Source organism: Petaurus breviceps, unplaced genomic scaffold (assembly GCF_028583685.1).
Source record: "Petaurus breviceps papuanus isolate PSGF00001 unplaced genomic scaffold, PetGlider_PUasm1.0 419, whole genome shotgun sequence".
NCBI lineage: Eukaryota > Metazoa > Chordata > Mammalia > Diprotodontia > Petauridae > Petaurus > Petaurus breviceps.
Genome location: NW_027186324.1, coordinates 3,464,976 through 3,483,977, shown reverse-complemented (window position 1 = coordinate 3,483,977; position 19,002 = coordinate 3,464,976). Strand labels below are relative to the sequence as shown.

The window sequence follows — 19,002 nt, the reverse complement described above, 5'->3', positions numbered from 1 at the left end:
GAGAGAGAGACAGAGAGAGAGAGAGGGAGGGAGAGAGAGAAGCACTTTCTATGTACCAGGAGCTGTAGCTTTCCTCCAGGAGCTTACATTCCAATGGGGGGGGAGGGGTAAAAACAACACATAAAGGGGAAACAGGTAGAAGTCTTATACCTGCCCATAGCATGTTGTGGAGGTGTCCAGGAAGTGACATAGAGGCCTGGCTCTGGGCAAGATAGATGAGATCTCACCTAACAGAGCCCAGCATCCCAGAAGCAGAGTCCCAGGTTTCAACGGGAGGGGGCTAAGGATGATGGCTGAAGTGGAGGTGGTATTAGTGCGGAAGGAGCATCTCATGAAGCCCCTTTTCTGAACACAGTGATTGTCCCTCTTCCCAGCTGCCAACACACAGTATACTGAGACCTTAAAATCTGACCTTGGAGTTCATGCATTGGGTCATAGCACTGACTGCCTTGTGGGTGAGAATATCTTACAAAGGGATCATTTTAGTACCCTCCCCCAAAGTTAAATTCTCTTTAGATAACATTAAAAATGAATCTGACAAATTCTACTTCAGAGTGAAAAGTTAGGCCAGTTTTGAGTGGTTGAATTTTTATGGTATTGGAAACAGAGGGATAGAAGTATAAAAGATCTAACATATAATAATGAGAAAAGCCTTGAATTACGAGTCAGGAGGTCACTGATTTCTAACTAGTTCTGTTATTCATTCAACTTCTCTTTTTACTGGTTGTCCTCCATGCCTTGAATTCCTTTCATCCTTATCTCTGCCTCCAGGCTTCCCTGGCTTTTTCAAGTCCTAGCAAAAACCCCACCTTCTATAGCACTGGTATCAAACTCAAATAGAAATAGGGACCACTAAACCTTATTTAATTATCCCTGCAGGCTGCATATTTACCCAGAAAAATCACATATTAACATTATCTACACTTCATTGTTTTTTGTCAAACATTTCCCAATCACACTATACACTGGTCCAGTCTGTACTTCAGAGTGCTGTGGGCCTCACGAAGGTATAACCTCTGTGACTCTTGGCTCATTTGTTTTTAGGGTTGACACCAAAGTAAAAGCAATAGACCTTGGCAAGAGATCAGATATGGGGAATGGGAGAGAGTGAGGTGTGAAAAATATCACAAGCTAGATGGTGGTCCTGGGTTCTGTGGCTCTGCTTCTGTTCCTGCTCTACAGGAAGCCATTCCTGACCTTCCCTAATTCTCTTTTTTGTTGTTGTTCAGACATTTTCAGTCATTTCTGACTCTTCATGACCCCTTTGGGTAGTTTTCCAGGCAAAGATACTGGAGTGGTTTGCCATTTCTTTCTCCAACTCATTTTTTTACAGATGAGAAACTGAGGCAAAGAGGATTTAAGTGACTTGCCCAGAGTCACACAGCTAGTAAGGATCTGAGGCCAGATTTGAACTAAGGTTTTCCTGACTCCAGGCCCAGAACTCCGAATGAGACAGATGAAATGCTTTGACCTAGGGGTCAGATAGGTAGTAAGTCAGAATCTGAATTCAAGTCTTTGGACTTAAAAAAAAATGATACTTTCCATTCTACCACCTACCTGTTTGTTCAAATAATATCTCAGAAGATATAATTTAATTACCATGTTTCTAGGTCTTTCTTCTACCCTCTATTTATTTGTAGCATATATACAATTTATCATATACATAGTTTGTTTGTACATCTCTTTTCACTTGCTTTCTCCCCCATTAAACTGTGAGTTCCTTGAGAGCAGGGACTAGTTCTTTATTGTTGTTGTTTTTTGTCTTTGTATCCCAGCACTTAGCATTATGCCTGGTACATAGCAGGAGTTTAATAAATGTTTACTGACTGGTTGATTGACTAGACTACACCAAGGATCTGACGTGGGAAAAGTCAAGAAGCAGCAAACAGTTCCTGCTGCAAACTGAAAGCCAGAAAAACTTAAGGGGAGGTTTCCTAGCTGCTGGTGGCACTAAGGCCTAAAGGCCAGGAGTGGGGAAACTTTGGTCTAAAGGCCACATGTGGCCTTCTGGGTGCGGCCTTCTGACTGAGTCCAAGTTTTATAGAACAAATCCTTTTATTAATGGGATGTGTTCTGTGAAGTTTGGGTTCAGTCAGAGGGGTGTACTTGAGAACCTAGAGGGCTACATGTGGCCTCAAGGCTGCAGGTTCCTTACCCCTGCACCCTAAACCCTTTCTCATCTCAGAGTTCAGGTTTTCTGGAAGCTTTCTCTGAGAGGAGGCCCTAAACTGTTTCCAACTCTGAGCCTGTGGGAAATGGTATTCTTTTAAGAAAGGCTCAGAATGATGATATTGTTTGATTTTTTTCTTCCTTTTTTTGCTCTCATATTCTGTCCAAATTAAGCACTTTTCAATGTATAGTTCCTGCCTGGTCTAAGGCATCGAATAGGGACTTGAGCCATATGTTGCTACTATATTGAACTTAAGAACCTGGAGAAATTCAAGAGTGAGCAGAATATCTGTATTTCAGGGAAAATTTCTACTAACATGAAAACAAAAAGGCCACATGTACTCATTCACTCAACTTAAGCATCTACTATGTGCCGAGGGAATTATGGAAAGTACTAAGATATAAAGGTAAAAAATTACAGTCCCAAATTCTCAAGAAGCTTATAATCTATATAAAGGGATCAAGTGACTTACTGTTGCAAAATGTTTTTCTCATAAGTGCTGATTTCTATTTCTCTTCCTCCTTCTTCTTGGCAATCAGGGTTAAGTGACTTGCCCAGGGTCACGCAGTTAGTATCTCAGACCAGAGTTGAATTCAAGTCCTCTTGACTCCAGAGTCAGTACTCTATCCACGATGCCACCTAATTTCTATACTCTACAGCAAATTGGTTCAAAGGCAGAACTTTTAACATTTAGCAAATAAATCAGACATCATTGTTAGTTATTAGTAAATTTTTTTATTTTTTTATAATTATTTTATTTATAATATTATAACATTATCATTATTAGTAAAAAAAAAAAATAGACACGTAACACTTTGTATATGTGAATGTGTGTGTGTGTATAAAATCTCATTTGAGTTTCCCAGTAATTCTGTGAGGGAAGTATTATAGGTATGATCTCCATTTTATACACAAGGAAATAGAGGCTCAATGACTTTTAATTATTTATTCATTATCTCAAGGCTAATCAATGATTGGCAGGAGGGACATTTAAACTCATTCCTCCCTAACTCCAGGCCAACCACTCTAATTCACCAGGCTGTACTAATTCATCAGTACTAACTAAAACTTCAAGCTCAAATGAGCTCTTTCCCATTCCTATTCTCATCAAAAATTACATCTCACTATTTGGGGCCCTTTATAGTTATTCAGACAGGAACATAGATTTGCAATTGGAAGCAACCTCAGAGGTCGCCTAAATTTAATCCCTTCGTTTTGTAGATGGAGAAACTCCACATCAAACAAATGAAATATTTTACCCTAGGCCACATAGGTAGTAAGTCAGAGTCTGAATTCAAGTGTTCTGACTCAAAAAAAAACCAAACCCAGGATACTTTTCATTCTACCACTCCACCTGCTCATTCCAATAATACCTCAAAAGACATGACTTTATTAATGTCCATGTAGGTCCTTCTTCTACCAACATAGGCAACTACCTTCCAAAACTTCTTAGGCGGTTTCATTCATTACTGAGGCTAAAAAAATTCATCCTTAAGCGGCCAACCTTCCGGCAGGGAACATCTCTAAAAATAGCTAGATTTGGACAAAAGATGCACAGATCATCATTAGGCCCAACTCAAAGTCTTTACAATTCAGTGCAACATATCAGAACTTGTGTTCTGCTGGTATAGACTTCAAGAATCCAGGTTCACTTCCATACTGCAATGAAACATTGGAAACTGGGAAATTAGTGCAGAATTCAAACTAATATTATTGTTTTCCTTGCATTTCCATTCCTTTCCTACCTCAACTCTAAAATAAGAGTTTTATTTTAAAATAAAATAAAAAGAGAATAAGAATGATATGGACCTGTTAACACTTGATGGGAACCTAAGTGTTAAATTGGATAAAATGCTGAGCCTGAAGCCAGGAAAACTCATCTTCCTGAGTTCAAATCTGGCCTCACTTACTAGCTATGTGACCCTGGGCAGGTCATTTAACCCTGTTTGCCTCAATTTTCTTATCTGCAAAATGTTCTGGAGAAGGAAATGCCAAACCATGTTATCTTTGCCAAGAATACCCCAAATAGGGTCAGGCACGACTAAACAAATGAACAACAAATTGTCACTTGATATTGAAACTAATCCCCTAATTTCCTTCAAATTGCAATTTCCCTGCTACCCTCAGCATGAAGCATTTCTGGATCTCCTCACTTACCCAGAGCTATGAGTGCCTTTGTACTGAACCAATAAATAAATGGACCAACAAATAAGTGAATAAACTGATGAATGAATGAGTAATATATAATTACATTGTACTTTCATATGCATTTTGTATCACTTATATTTGCATATGCTGTCTCCTCTCCTCACAGAACGTTCTTTGAAGGAAGAACTCCTTGTTTCGATTCTATCTTCATACTCCCCAGCATATGACACACAGTAGGCACTTAATAAGTACTTGTTGACCCATTAAGTGAGTAAAGTCTACAATAACACTGCCATGCGCATTTTTTAACCACCAAAAAACCCACAAATATTAACTCCGAATGGTACACACTGTTCCCATATGAGACAATGACCACAAATGAAAAATATTTATAAGGAAGCAAACTGGGTGTGTGGACATAGACTCTGTTACTCTCTCTTGCTACAACCCAACTGAGTATATAATATAGAAAAATCTTCATGCAGGTGAAAACAAGTCCCTTAGCACAGAAGCAACACATGATCTTTGCTTGAGGAATTTACATTTCCCAAGTTTTTTTTTTCCTTTCCCTAAATTGGGTGAGACTAAGTCTTAATGACTCATGCCTCAGGATAGCATTTGTCAAGTTTTATGATAGCTCTGTCTGCACAGAATGTATAGTGCCTGTCTGGATCTGCTACCCTAACAGATGATGCTAATGAAGGATAGCAAATGCATGTCTAAGGACTAAGCAAGTAAAAATGCTTGGAAAATAGGAGGTACTATGAAAATGCTGCATGATCTTTATCTGATTAAAAGTATACTAAAGTGGGGCAGCCAGGTAGCACAGCGAGTAAGAGCACTGGCTCCAGTGTCAGGATGACCTGGAGATCGAATCCCGGGCTCAGACACTTAGCAACCACCCAGAAATACCTGGCCGTGTAACCTTGAGCAAGTTACTTAACCCCGATTGCTTAAAAAAAAAAAAGTATACTAAAGTTAAAAGTTATCCATTTCCCTCAAGTAGAAATTATATCCTCTCCCAGGCATTAAAAAAAATTTAATTTGAAAAAGTTTTATTTTCTTCAAGCAAAGTGCTGACACGATTTTAAATGATTGCTTTAGAGAACAGCCATACTCTTTAACCCATCAATTCCACTACTGGGCATATTTACCAAGGAGATCTTTGTCAGAAAGAAAGGTCCCTCTCTACCAACATATTCATAGCAGCACTCTCTGTGGTACCTGGGAACTGGGAAGTAGGGAGGTTCTGGGTTTTCCAGTGACTAATTGCATATACTTCCTAGAATGGGTTAGAAAATATGAAAAGAGATCATCTCTAAAAAAGAAAATCTCAGTGAGCTCATTGGGGTGTGAGCAGACAAAAGTCTGACAGGTGGGCTGAACGAAGCAATAGCTGGGGCAAAGGCTCTGCTAGCCCAGTGATATGAGGAGGAATTAAGAAGTTGGTATAACCACAGGCAGTGAATTTAAAACAATTCTTTAACTACTATGTCTGGGAGGGGGAAGGGATCATTCAAGAAGAGGAAGTCACAACAAAGAAGCCGATGTGCCAATTAACAGCTTTGGAAATAGGTCATAAATGTGATTCTTACTCTCTTATCTAATCAGAACTTTTCAGGGAGCATGTGAATATTACCACTGACTTTGTTACCCATTCTTAAAGTGTGTGGTATGGTTTTGGAGTTTAAGAAGGCAGCTGGATTGTATTTGCCACTCACTTGTGGGACTTAGAACTGGAAGAAAACTGTATCGGATGGCTTCTGAGGTCCCTTCATACTACAGATCTATAGTCCCATGATCCTTTGACCTTTGTGAGGTAGTTCCTCATAGCACAGTTTGGTTTGTATGGCTTTCCTGCCCCAGGCAATGTTCTTTTAGGGGAGAGGAGGCCAATCAGTAGTAGAATTGGATCCATAGGTGTCCCAAACACATCCAGCTCTGGCTGCCAGAGATAATGCAATGTAGTGACCAGAGCTCTGGATTTAATATCAAAAGACCTGGGTTCAAGTTCTGACTCTTACACTTACTTGTTGTGTGGCCTTGGGCAAGTCAATTTTGTATGAGCCTCAATTTCCTCAACTGTAAAGTGTGGGGATTGATCTGATTGATCACCAAGGTCCTCTTGAGCTCTTCGAGTTCTACCTAATAGCTGTCATGAGACTGAATAGGTAGGGCTTTCCCTGATGTGCTAATGTGATCAATGCCCATCATAAAGAGTAGGGGACCCAATCTGTTCTCAATTATTTCATCAGGGTCTGGAATGATCATTTTAACACAGAGAAAAGGGACTGGCAGAAAGCACTGATTGTGATAAACAGGTTCCTCTCCCCGTTCCCCTGACCCCCACTCCAAGAACCAGGGAGCACTCTGCTTGTATTGGAACACACTTAGGAGAAGAGGAGGAAATGAGGGTCTGGGGGTGGGCATCCAGTTGGCTGCTGTTGGCTTCTATCTCTTCCTTCCTTTGTGGTTGACAGAGACTTCCTGCTATTCCCTGGTTGGCTACTAACAGAGAGAGCTTCTTCCAGTCTTGGCTGTTTTGCCCTTGAAATTTAGAGCTATTAGGGGAGAACCACACCTATCACAAACATTGCTTACTGCCACTGTAAATTGTGTCAAAAGAGTTCAGACAGACCCAGGAGATCTGTGCTGTGGAGGCAAGGATGAGACTAAACTTCCATGCAAGAGAGATTGACCTAGTGCCTGGGTATTCCCAGCCCAGCGAGTAGCCATTCAAAGCAGTGTTTGGAAAGGCAAGTTCAGGTTAACTGGTGAGATGAAGAGCTTCTAAAAACTTCAGCAGAGGGAGGGGCTCAGGACATGAACCTGTCTTCTAGCACCCTCTAGTTTCTTCTTAATTTTCACCATCTTAGTCCAGGTCTTAGAGTATGGCCTTAGATAGAACCCTCATTCTCCCCCTACCCACTTCTTATTCATTTCCATGTCCTGCGGGTAAGAAGGAGATTTTGGAGACATGGTCAGGTTGAAATTTTTCTGTGCATTTCAATGTGATAAGTAAGTTATGTGCTAGAGAAATCTGATGGGACAGGAATTCTGGAGCGGTAAACATTCAATTTTTATGACACTGAGCAATATTTTTATATAAAAACCTAAAGTAGGCCTTTGTTGTTCAGTTGTGTCCAATTCTTCGTGACCCCAGATGTGGTTTTCTTGGCAAAGATACTGAAGTGGTTTGCCATTTCTTTCTACACCTCATTTTACAGATGAGGAAACTGAGGAAAACAGGGTTAAGTGACTTGCCCAAGATCATACAGCTAATAAGTATCTGAGCCCAAATTTGAACTCAGGAAGATGAGTCTTCCTAACTCCAGGCCCAGCACTGGATTCACTGAAACTCCTAGCTGCTTTAGAACCCAGTCAATGAAAGTTTCTTTCTTGTCCAGCCAGTGAAGCCATATGACTTGGTCAAAGTCACACCAATAAAGGACTGCATGTGTACTTCTCAGAGAAATTGCTGAGAACACGAGGCTAGTGGCCTAAATAAAACACCACCTGACTGGGCATGGTAGTATGCACCTGTAAGTTCTTGTTGCTGGGGAGGACCAAGCAGGGAATTCCTTGAACTCAGGAGTTCTGAACTACAATAAGTTAGACAAATCAAGAGTCTGCTCTATATCTGGCATCAATATGATGAGTGACCAGGCTGTCTAAGCAAGGGAGAATTAACTCAGGTCTCAAATGGAATAGATCAAAGCTGCTAGGATAATCAGGAGTGGGATTGGGCCCATAGTTGACCTATGCACTTCCAGCCTGGGTTAGACAAAAGGAGACCCAGTCTCCTATATGCATAAACACAAATACATGCACACTTGTATACAGGATATACGTATCATATATGTGTGCATAGAAGTATATTATATATGCATATATATTTATGCACACACATGTTGTTGATCAGTCATTTTCAGTCATATATGACTTGTCATGACTGCTTTTTGGGGTTTTCTTGGCAAAGATGCTGGAGTGGTTTGCTATTTCCTTCTCCAGCTCATTTTACAGATGAGGAAACTGAGGCAAACAGGGTTAAGTGACTGAGGGTCACATAGGTAGTATCTGAGGTCAAATTTGAACTCAACTCTTCATGACTCCAGGACTGGCACTCTATCCACTGTGCTACCTAACACATATGTGTGTATACACACACATATACCTATATACGTATATGTGTGAATGCATGTATATATGTATATACAGACATAGTTGTGTGTGAACATATAAATACACACACATATATGCATCTAAATCAATATATTAATTTAATTTATTTGATTAATTAATTATATATTATATAATTTATTATATATACATATATATTTATATACCTATAAATACACATACATATATGCATCTAAATTAATATATTAATTTATTTGATTAATTAATTATATATTATATAATTTATAATATATACATATATATTTATATACATATAAATACACATACATGTATGCATCTATATTAATATATTAATTAATTTATTTCATATTATATAATTAATATAAATTAATTAATTTATTAATTATAAAGTGACTTGTCTTCCTGTGAGCTTAAGGAAGGGGGGATGAGAGCTAGGTTGGGCTGTTACTGCTATTGCAGTATCTTGCTTCACATGGAACGTACACCAAGCATACACACAAACATTACTACAAAGGATGGTTCTCTATATAACAGAGGGAGAGGGATGAAAGAAAGAAATAAAAATTTAAAATCAAATAAAAGATATCAATAAAATGTGTTTTTTTAATTGTTATAAAAGAAAAGAAAGGAGCAGCTAAGTGGTACAGTGGATAAAGCACTGGCCCTGGAATCAGGAGGACCTAAGTTCAGAGCTGGCCTCAGACATTTAATAGCTATGTGACCCTAGGCAAATCACTTAGGCCTGATTACTTCCAAATAAAATGAATGAATGAATGAACAAATAAAAGGAAAAATATAAGCTCTAATCAAATTATAAATCCTTATTCTCTGGGATGAGCATACTGTGTTCTGATTCTCTGTTCTTTTTGCCTTTTTTTTTTTTGGAGGGCAGTTGGGGTTAAGTAACTTGCCCAAGGTTACACGGCTAGTTTTTTTGTGTGTGGGTGTTAAGTGTCTGAGGCCAGAACCGAATGCGGGTCCTCTTGACTCTGGGGCTGGAGCTTTACTCACTGCATCACCTAGCCACCCCTGATTCTCTGTTCTTACCAATACAATATTTAAAGTCCTAAATAAACATAGATTCTCAGAGGTAGAAGTAACCTTATACATGTCCAAATCTATCCAGGTTCAAAAAAATAAAGCAAGAAATATTTCTGAGCTATTAGAACTTTTAGAGGAAGAAATCACCCCTACTTCTATCCCCCAAACCTCGAAAAGTTGAAGGAGTTCATGTCAAAGGAGATCCCTCTAGTATGGTGTCAGACACAAGTTGCCAAACTATGGAACCCTAGACTCATTGCAAGGGTTCCACAAATCCATAAGCTCAAATAACCATCATAGTCAATAACTCAGTAATAATAAATCTCACACATTCGTATATGACTAGCTTTTCAAATGAATGGAGAAGTAGCATGCTATAGTGACTAGGGAGCCAATCTCAAAGCCAGAAAGACCTAAATTCTAGTCTTCCTCCTGATAAATACTAGCTGTGTGACATTGGCCAAGTCATCTAACTTGTCAATGATCTAGGCAGCTCTCTGGGACTGTAATTTGAAGAAAAGGTGCTGACTTCTATTGGGAAAGGGAGTCTCTTCACCCAGGAGTATCCTGCACCCAAAACATCACAGGTCTATTTCCTATGTCTGTGGAGATGCCACTATGATTATTAAAACACTATTCATTTAAAAGCAAATAATAATAATTCATCTTATGCCACTAGCCAATTGAAAGCTTGGGTAATCTCGTCCTTTTTCCCTTTCTTAGATCTATTTCTCAAACAAGATTTCATGGCTTGAGTCTTCTAAAGGTTTAAATGAACATTCTAAGACCAATGGGGTAGAGCTTTGGTATCAAACTCAAATATAAATGGATCCCTGCACACATTAATTTTAAAACCAGAAATCAACATTATTTATGTCATATTGTATTTTTATTGATTTTACTAAACATTTCCCAATCACATTTTAATCTGGTTCAGACTTGTTCCAGGGAGATTTTGAAGCAATCTAGTGGCCAAGAGTTTGATGCTTCTGGTATAGAACACTGGGTTTTCCTTTGACAGAGAAAAGTAAGGATCAGTAACTGGTGGGTATGGGCTCCATTTTCCATGTTAGTAAAATGTTAACTTACTTTGAGGTTGATTATGGAGCTGTATCAATTTGCACAGCTGATATGATATGTGTGTGAAATGTTCTTTCCATGCAGAAAAAATATCATTGACTTGGAAGATCTTCGATGTGCCAGGTTAACTCTTACAGGCCAGATGGTTTCTGTGTCTCCAGAAGAAGTGGAATTTGCTAAGCAAGCTGTGTTTTCAAGGTTCGTGCATGTTCTAATGTAGATTTGACCTGAAATATGTCATAATAATTTACTTTTCCTCCTGTTGATGAAGCAAGAAAGCTGACTTAGCAGAGGGGTAAGGATGGCAGAGAAGAAAATGGCAGTGAGGATGCTATGACCAAGCATGATGTTATCCCTGCATCATTATTAACGTGGCATACACTTTGTACTTAATAAAAAAAAAAAAAGCTTGAGAGACAGTTTCTAGGTAATTTATAATCAATTTACTAATTAGTCTGTTTAATAATAAATTAATGGTCAGTGGTTTCTCTCCATAACCAAAGACACCAAAGGAGACTCTGAAGCACCTTAAATCAGATGTGTACCCCTGACAAGTAAAACTCAACCTTGATTGGTGAACATTTAATGAGGAGGTGGGCTAAAAGTCTTCAGCTCCCCCTGCTGAGAACATAGCTTGATCATGAGACTCAGCATCCTTCAGCAATCTGGGCAGTGGAAGCCATTTCCATTCCAACCTCTCTGGCTGTTTTTCTCCTTTAAGAGCTGGGTCACCCTACACTCTAATGGAGAGAATCCAGGAGAAGGAGAAATGTCCCCCGGGGAAAATATCTAGCTGAGGCTGGCTTTTGTTTATGGACTAGATAAAAAGTAAAGGTTACCTTATAGTTACAGTCCTTCTAAAACTTCCTGACCTTTTCAGGAGTTGTGTCTTAATAGGAACAGAAGAAAAAGGATGGATCACAAATTAAAAATTAGTTATTAAATTAATAGAATAATATTAATTTCTCTCACCTCGTACCTCTGCTCTGTTGCCATTCATTGCCAACCAAACGCTGGGCACAATTGTTTCGAGGAATGAATGGTATATGAGGCCAAGAAACAATGAGCAAATACTACCTTTTTTGTATCCATTTTTGATATAGTAGGAAGACAGTAGATCAGAATCTTGCCTCTATGTAACCCTGAGCAAATTACTTCATTTTTATGGGTCTCAGTTTTCTCATCTGTAAAATGAGGAGAACTTGGTCAACTAGGTGGCTTAGTTGATAGAGGGTTAAATATAGGGCCAGGAAGATTTGCATTTGAATTCTGCCTCAGATATTTACTCACTTTGTGACCCTGGACAAGTGTTTTAACCTCTTCCAGCCTCAATTAATTCATCTATAAAATAAGGTTAAACATATTGGCCTCTAAGTTCTCTTCCAGTTTTAAATCTTGGGTCCTATGATGACTTCAAAGAAACCTTGGGCTGCCTGTTGCCACATGCTTGAGAGACTGGGTAGTACAATGGTAAGGATATTAAGAAAACCGGAGGACCTGGGTTTGCATCCTGGCAAAGCTGCTTCTTGTCTTATTAGACTGTGGGCCAGTCACTTAATCGCTCTAAGTCACCTATAAACTGGGGATATAAATGCTACACTCTGTACCTCACAGATGAGGAAAGCGCTTTGTCAATTGTAAAGCAAGTCTCCTGAAAATGTGAGCTCTGAGTCAAAAGAACAAACTGCCCCTGGACTTTGCTTTGAAATGAAAATGATGGATCTCTCTTATTCTTGTCAAAACATGTTGGATGTATTATTCAAACAGGTGAATGCAAATAGACCTGATTTTGGACAAGCCTGATATTTCCCAGGCTTACAATTAAAAAAAAAAATTCTATAGCCTCCATCATGATTCTCCTTTTCCTTTAATGATTTGCCTTTCTGGTGATCAAATTGTTCTCAGTTACCTGGCTGGCACTATTGTCCAGAATGAGCAGCCCCAACAGCACTGAACTTTAAGAATTATGTGGAGCAGGTCACACCCATATTACCTGGAACAGATGAATTTTGAGTCTTACAAATTAAACCTTTGCTCTAGGTACACTGGAGAAGCACTCATCCCTACCATACATGCCACATGAAATAGTAACATCCAGCAAATTTCTGAGAAAGGCTCACCTTTACAAGCCATATGAAGACTTGATTCAAATTCATAAGAGTAGGAGCAATTTCCCAGCTGATAAATGGTCCAAGGATATGAACAGGCCGTTCCCAAAGAAATAATTCCAAGTTGTCAATAGGCATTTTGAAAAAAATGCTCCAAATCACTAATCACGAATTACAAATTAAAGAAATTCTGATATTCTGCCTAATACCCCTTGGACTGGCAAAGCTGACAAAAAATAAAAGGAAAAAGAAAAACAGGCATATTTTTAAAAATTAAAAAAAAGAAAAATAGGCATATTGATCCATAGTTAGAGCTATGAATTGATCCAGTCATTCTGGAAAACAATTTGGAATTTTGTCTCAAAAGTTACTAAATTGTGCACCAGCTTTCACCCAGCATTATCTCTAGGAGGCCCCAAAGATTGAAGAAAGAGGAAAAGGGCCTATACATATGTGTATAGCAGCACTTTTTATGGGAACAAAGAATTGGAGACTGGGGAGGGGTGGGGTATGAGAATACTTTGAATAAAATATGACATATAAATTTAATGCAATACTATTTTGCTATAAAACATGTTTTAAAGAGATAGTTTTAGAGAAACCTGGGAAGACGTGTATGAGCCAGAGCAGAATTAAGTGAACACAACCAGGAAAAACAATTTATACAAAAATGAACATCTTTTAAAGATTTAAGAAATCTGATCAATTCAATGGCCAACCACCATAGAAGAAGATCAGTGATGAAGAATGTTATCCATCATGCCCAGACACTGAGGTGATGAATTCAAGATTCAGAGTTAGTCTTACATTTTTGGATATGACTCATGTGGGAATTTGTTTTGGTTAAGCATGTGTGTGTCTGTGTTTGTGTGTATGTGTATGTATGTACATATATGCACATATATAACATATATTTATTTAAACTAAGGTTTTTGTTTTGCCTTTCTTCTTCCTCAGTAGTGGGAAAGGGGATGTGAGAGAAAATAAATGCTTGTTAGTTGAAAAGAAAAGAAAAAAAAGTTACATCTGCCAGGCCCTAGGGATACAAAGACAAAAATTGCCCCTGACCCTAAAGTGTTTATATTCCTTCAGGAGAAATAACATGTGTGCATATAAGGAAATACAAAATATATGCAAGTAAAAAGAAACTTCTAGGTTGGAAGGAGGCACTAGCTGGGGCAGGGGAGGTCAGGAAAGGCACTTAATAAATGTTTGGTGAGGCCGAGATGGCGGAGTAGAAGCACAAACTTGACATGGGCTCCCTCTCCAATCACTTCCAATACATGTAAAAAATGACCCAAAACAAACTTTACAGCTACAGAACCCACAAAGTGAGAGACAGAAACAAACGTTCCTCTGAAGGAAGCCTGGCAGGCGGACAGAAAGGGACTATCACACCAAGCTGGGAGCTGGGCGCAGTCCAGCGTGAGCCTCGGGTTCCAGCCCCAGGGCAGCCGCAACCAGCAGCTTCCAGAGCAGACTTCAGGAGAGTGAATCATCAGTAACTGTGGTGGTTTTCACACTTCTCAACCCATAAATGCCAAAGACAAAGTAAAAGGTCAGTGTAGAACTCTGTTGGAACAAGGGGAGACTGAAGAGCATGGTCTGGCCCCTGCCCCTGGGGCAAGAAGCAAAGGGAGGCATGGCAACCATGCAGCCACCACCAAGTGGCTGCTTTCAGAGCTCCTGGCCTGCAAATCATAGGGGGACCAAGCAACTATTCAGAGGGGAATTGCTCTTGCTTTAACCTGCTTGGATTGCAGTCTTGGGTGGTGGTCCTGGGGTGTGTGACCAGTGAGCCAGAGCTTATGGGGGCTGTAGAGAGGGCACCATACTAATAGCTCCAGCAGCTGCTAAAACCCCAGTCATGGGGGACATAGTTCTCTCCTTTCTGGAAGCAGAGTTCTACCATGGCAAAGAGCTCAAAAGTCAAGTAATTGGCTGGCAATATGAGCAAGCAATGGAAGCACAAACAGACCACAGAATCCTTTATGGAGGATAAAAAAAGATCAAGGCATGGAGTGGAAGGAAGACAGCAAAGTCAAAACTCCTGCATCAAAAACCTCCAAGAAAAATATGAATTGGTTACAGGCCATGGAGGAACTCAAGAAGGATTTTGAAAATCAAGTTAGAGAAGTGGAGGAAAATTGGGAAGAGAAATGAGAATAATGCAAGAAAATCATGAAAAGCAAGTCAACAAAAGGTTGCTAAAGGAGACCCAAAAATACACTGAAGAAAATAACACTTTAAAAAATAGACTAACTCAAATGGCAAGAGAGGCCCAAAAAGCCAATGAGGAGAAGAATGCCTTAAAAAGCTGAATTTGCCAGATGGCAAAGGAATTTCAAAAACTCACTAAAGAGAATAATTCCTTCAAAATTAGATTGGAGCAATTGGAAACTAATGACTTTATGAGAAATCAAGATACTATAAAACAGATCCAAACAAATGAAAAAATAGAAGGCAATGTGAAATATCTCATCAGAAAAACCACTGACCTGGAAAATAGATCCAGGAGGGATAATTTTAAAATTATTGGACTAACTGAAAGCCATGATCAAAAAAAGAGTCTAGACACCATCTTTCAAGAAATTCTCAAGAAAAATTGCCCTGATATTCTAAAACCAGAGGGAAAAATAGAAATGGAAAGAATTCACCAATTGCCTCTTGAAAAAGATCCCAAAAAGAAAACTCCTAGAAATATTATAGCTAAATTCCAGAGTTCCCAGGTCAAGGAGAAAATACTGCAAGCATAAGGAAGAAACAATTTGAGTACTGTGGAAACACAATCAGGATAACACAAGACCTAGCAGCTACTACATTAAGGGATCAAAGGGCTTGGAATATGATATTCTTCTGGAGGTCCGACTAAAACCAAGAATCGCTTACCCAGCAAAACTGAGTATAATGCTTCAGAGGAAAATATGGCTATTCAATGAAATAGAGGATTTTCAAGCATTCTTGATGAAAAAATCAGAGCTGAACAGAAAATTTGACTTTCAAAAAAAAAGAAGCAAGAAAAGCATGAGAAGGTAAACAGGAAAAAGAAATTATAAAGAATTTATTAAAGTTGAACTATTTACATTCCTACATGGAAATATAATAATTGTAACTCATAAGACTTTTCTCAGTATGAGGATAGTTGAAGGGAATATATGTGTGTGTGTGTGTATAGATAGATAGATAGATAGATAGATAGATAGATAGATAGATAGATAGATAGATAGAGATAGATATAGATATATACATATGTGTATGTATAGAAGGGTGTATGTATATATAAATGTGTATGTGAGTGTGAGCATATGTATGTTCATGTATACATAGAGGGCACAGGATGAGTTGAATATGAAGGGATGATATCTAAAAAATAAAATTGAGAGGTGAGAGAGTAATTTATTGGGAGAAGGAGAAAGGGGGAGATAGATTAGGGTAAATTATCTCATATAAAAGAGGCAAGAGAAAACTATTACAATGGAGGGGAGGAGAATGAAGGTGAAAGGGAATGGGACAACCTGATTCTCATTGAATTTGGCTGAAGGAGGGAATAACATACAATAGGGTATCTTACCCTACAGAAAAATAGGGGGGTAGAGGATAAGAGGGGGGATGATAGAAGGGAGGGCAGATTGGGAGAGAGGGTAGTTAAAAGCAAACACTTTTGAAAAGGGATAAGGTCAAAGGAGAAAATAAAATAAGTGGGGGCGGGATAGGATGGAGGGAAATATAGTTAGTCTTTCACAATATAACTACTATGGAAATTATTTGGGCAACTACATATGTATAACCTATATTGAATTGCTTATCTTCCCAGTGGGGGTGAGTGAGGAGGGAAGAAGGGGAAAAAATCTGGAACTCAAAGTTTTAAAAACAAATGTTTTAAAATATGTTTTTTACATGCAACTAAGAAATGAGATATACAGGTACTGGGGTATAGAAACCCATGTTGCCCTACTAGAAAGTTATGGGGGTGATTGGGGAGGATATAAGAGAGAACAGATTGGGGGAAGGGGTATTCAGTAGGCTTGCAATTTTGGTGTGGGAGGTAGGGAAAAGACAGGGAGAAAAAAATCGTAACTCAAAATCTTGTGGAAATGAAATATTGAAAACTAAAAATTAATTAATTAATTAAAAAAAATAAACGTGTGGTGAATTGATCTGAAGGTTTACTAAAATGGAAAGATTTTGAATAGGAACCTTGAAACAAAGTAGGTCTATCCTTATGTCATAGGCCTAGCAGAAAGGGTTATCGGCAGAAGTTGACTAATGACTGATCAATTTTTTCAGCCACATTTTCTTTCATGAAGACTATCTCTTAAGGCATAGAGGGCTTACAAACCTCATCAGCAAAGGGAATACCCACACTGATGAAATCGTAGGTGCTTGAAATGCTAAAATAAGTGATCAGTAAACAATAAACATGCCTGCTTAATTGGTTCATTGTTTAAATTCCAGTTTATAATCAAGTATATGCTTTTTAAAGAAATAGGCAAATTGGTCAGAATTCTGATGTCTTCCAAAGTTCTTTCCCCCACATGTCTAGAGATAAAGATCGAGACATACTTTCTTAGACCTGGCCCAATGTCTTGTTTTCTTCTGCTTGACTTTATGTATTTGTTATATAAGGGAGGGTTTCTATTTGTGGGTGGGGAGGAAATGTGGATTAGTGGGTAGTAATAGAAATGAATATAGAAAGAGCATTAATAAAACATTTATAAGGTACAAAAGAAAAAAGGAAGTATAGAACGGGGATACAAATAAGACCCAGAGATAGACAGTTAGATAATAGGTGAATAGAGAGATAGAGAGTTGCATAGATTTGAATTTTTAAAAAGCATTACTAAAACATCTTTAAAAGGACAAAGGGAAAAAAAGAAGTATAGAAAAGAGACACAAATGTAAATAGATGGCTATATGTTTAAAAAAAAAAACTCTACTAACGGAGGATCATAGTTTCCTATGCAATCTCTTTGCCTTTGTATCCTGAAATATTTGTGTATGATGATTAAATTCACAATTCAAAAGAAAATTCAAAAACATTTTAAGGAGAAATAGTTGTGCCTTGGTATCTTCTTTTGTTCTTACAGGCATCCAGTGATGAGGAAGTGGCCCCGTCATTATGAGTGGTTTTTCATGAAAATGAATGTCGAAAACGTGTGGCTGCAGAACTGGCACGGAGGGGTGTCCAACATTGCAACAGAAGACTATTTCAGAGAAGTTCCGAGTAAAGCTTGAGGAAGCCTTGAGATAGACCTTCATAGCTCCCATCTTTGCTTTTAAAAAGGCAGTTGTTCAAAATTATGCCAGCCGGTCAATAGTTGGACAGGTTCTCTTTTCAGAAAGGTTCCCAACAGACTCTGACTGTGAACCACTGGGTTAAAAAGAGAGGTGAAGATGGCCATTTCCAAATTGTGGATTTCCATGGATGTACTAGATGGCTTTTGTTTAAGATCACTTTAGGTGACTTAGATCCTTTAGGTCACTTTAGGGCCATTCATTTGGAACTTCTTGGTGTGCATCAAAAAGATGACATAGTATGTGTTGAAACAGTTGGATTCCATTCTGTAACAAAACAGATTACTCATGTGAGAACAATGTGACTGCATTATATTGTGAAAAATGCTTTTTTTTCTTGCTTTGCCAAAAGCATTGTCTAACTATTCTAAGTTTGATACAACTATAAAGGGTTCAAATTAATATCATATAGCCATATGTGTTTTCTAATAGTATGGAGAAAAACCTTTGAAGGATGGTGGAGCATTTGGCCATGAATTGTGAATTATGCTCCCAGATTACAAGCATATTACCAAATCACCTGGTTACGATTTAAGACCAATTACATAACTTTCCCCCCCTCCCACCCCATAACATGAGCAACAGTGTGACAACTTGCAGTTATGTACTTATTCTTAGTCTAAGTAAGCTGAATATGATAGTACAATAAACAGGATGGCTTGTTATAATGAACAGTTTGGGTAAAGAATACTCAATGCTTTTGTCTGCCATTCTTTAGCTAACCCCAGAAGCAGTTCTGTTTAAGGGGGGGCAAAAAAAAAGGAGTGGAAGGAAGCTTTTCTTACCTAATGTTCATATCGTCCCTGTTAAGAGAGAAAGGAACAGAAACTCAGAACTGGAACGGACCTCAGAGGACCTAGGCCTGACCCTTACCTGTATAGAAATCCCTTCTATAACATTTCCTAACAAATGGTCCTCTGATCTCCTTTTGAAGAGCTCCAGGGCTGGAGATAGATATCACTACCTCCAGAGGCAGCTCATTCCACTGTGGGTCAGCTC

At 38.6% G+C, this 19,002-nt stretch overlaps 1 protein-coding gene across 1 annotated transcript in view; it reads left to right on the top strand.

The window, feature by feature from the left end:
• Positions 1–18,572, top strand: part of CREG2 (cellular repressor of E1A stimulated genes 2) — a 62,788-nt gene extending 44,216 nt beyond the window's left edge. Inside the window, exons 3-4 of the mRNA XM_069100518.1 lie at positions 10,685–10,798; positions 17,796–18,572. Coding sequence (XP_068956619.1) covers positions 10,685–10,798; positions 17,796–17,943 — 262 coding nt within the window. The 3' untranslated portion in view covers positions 17,944–18,572. The remainder of the gene's footprint in view (positions 1–10,684; positions 10,799–17,795) is intronic.
• Positions 18,573–19,002: the final 430 nt, after the last annotated feature.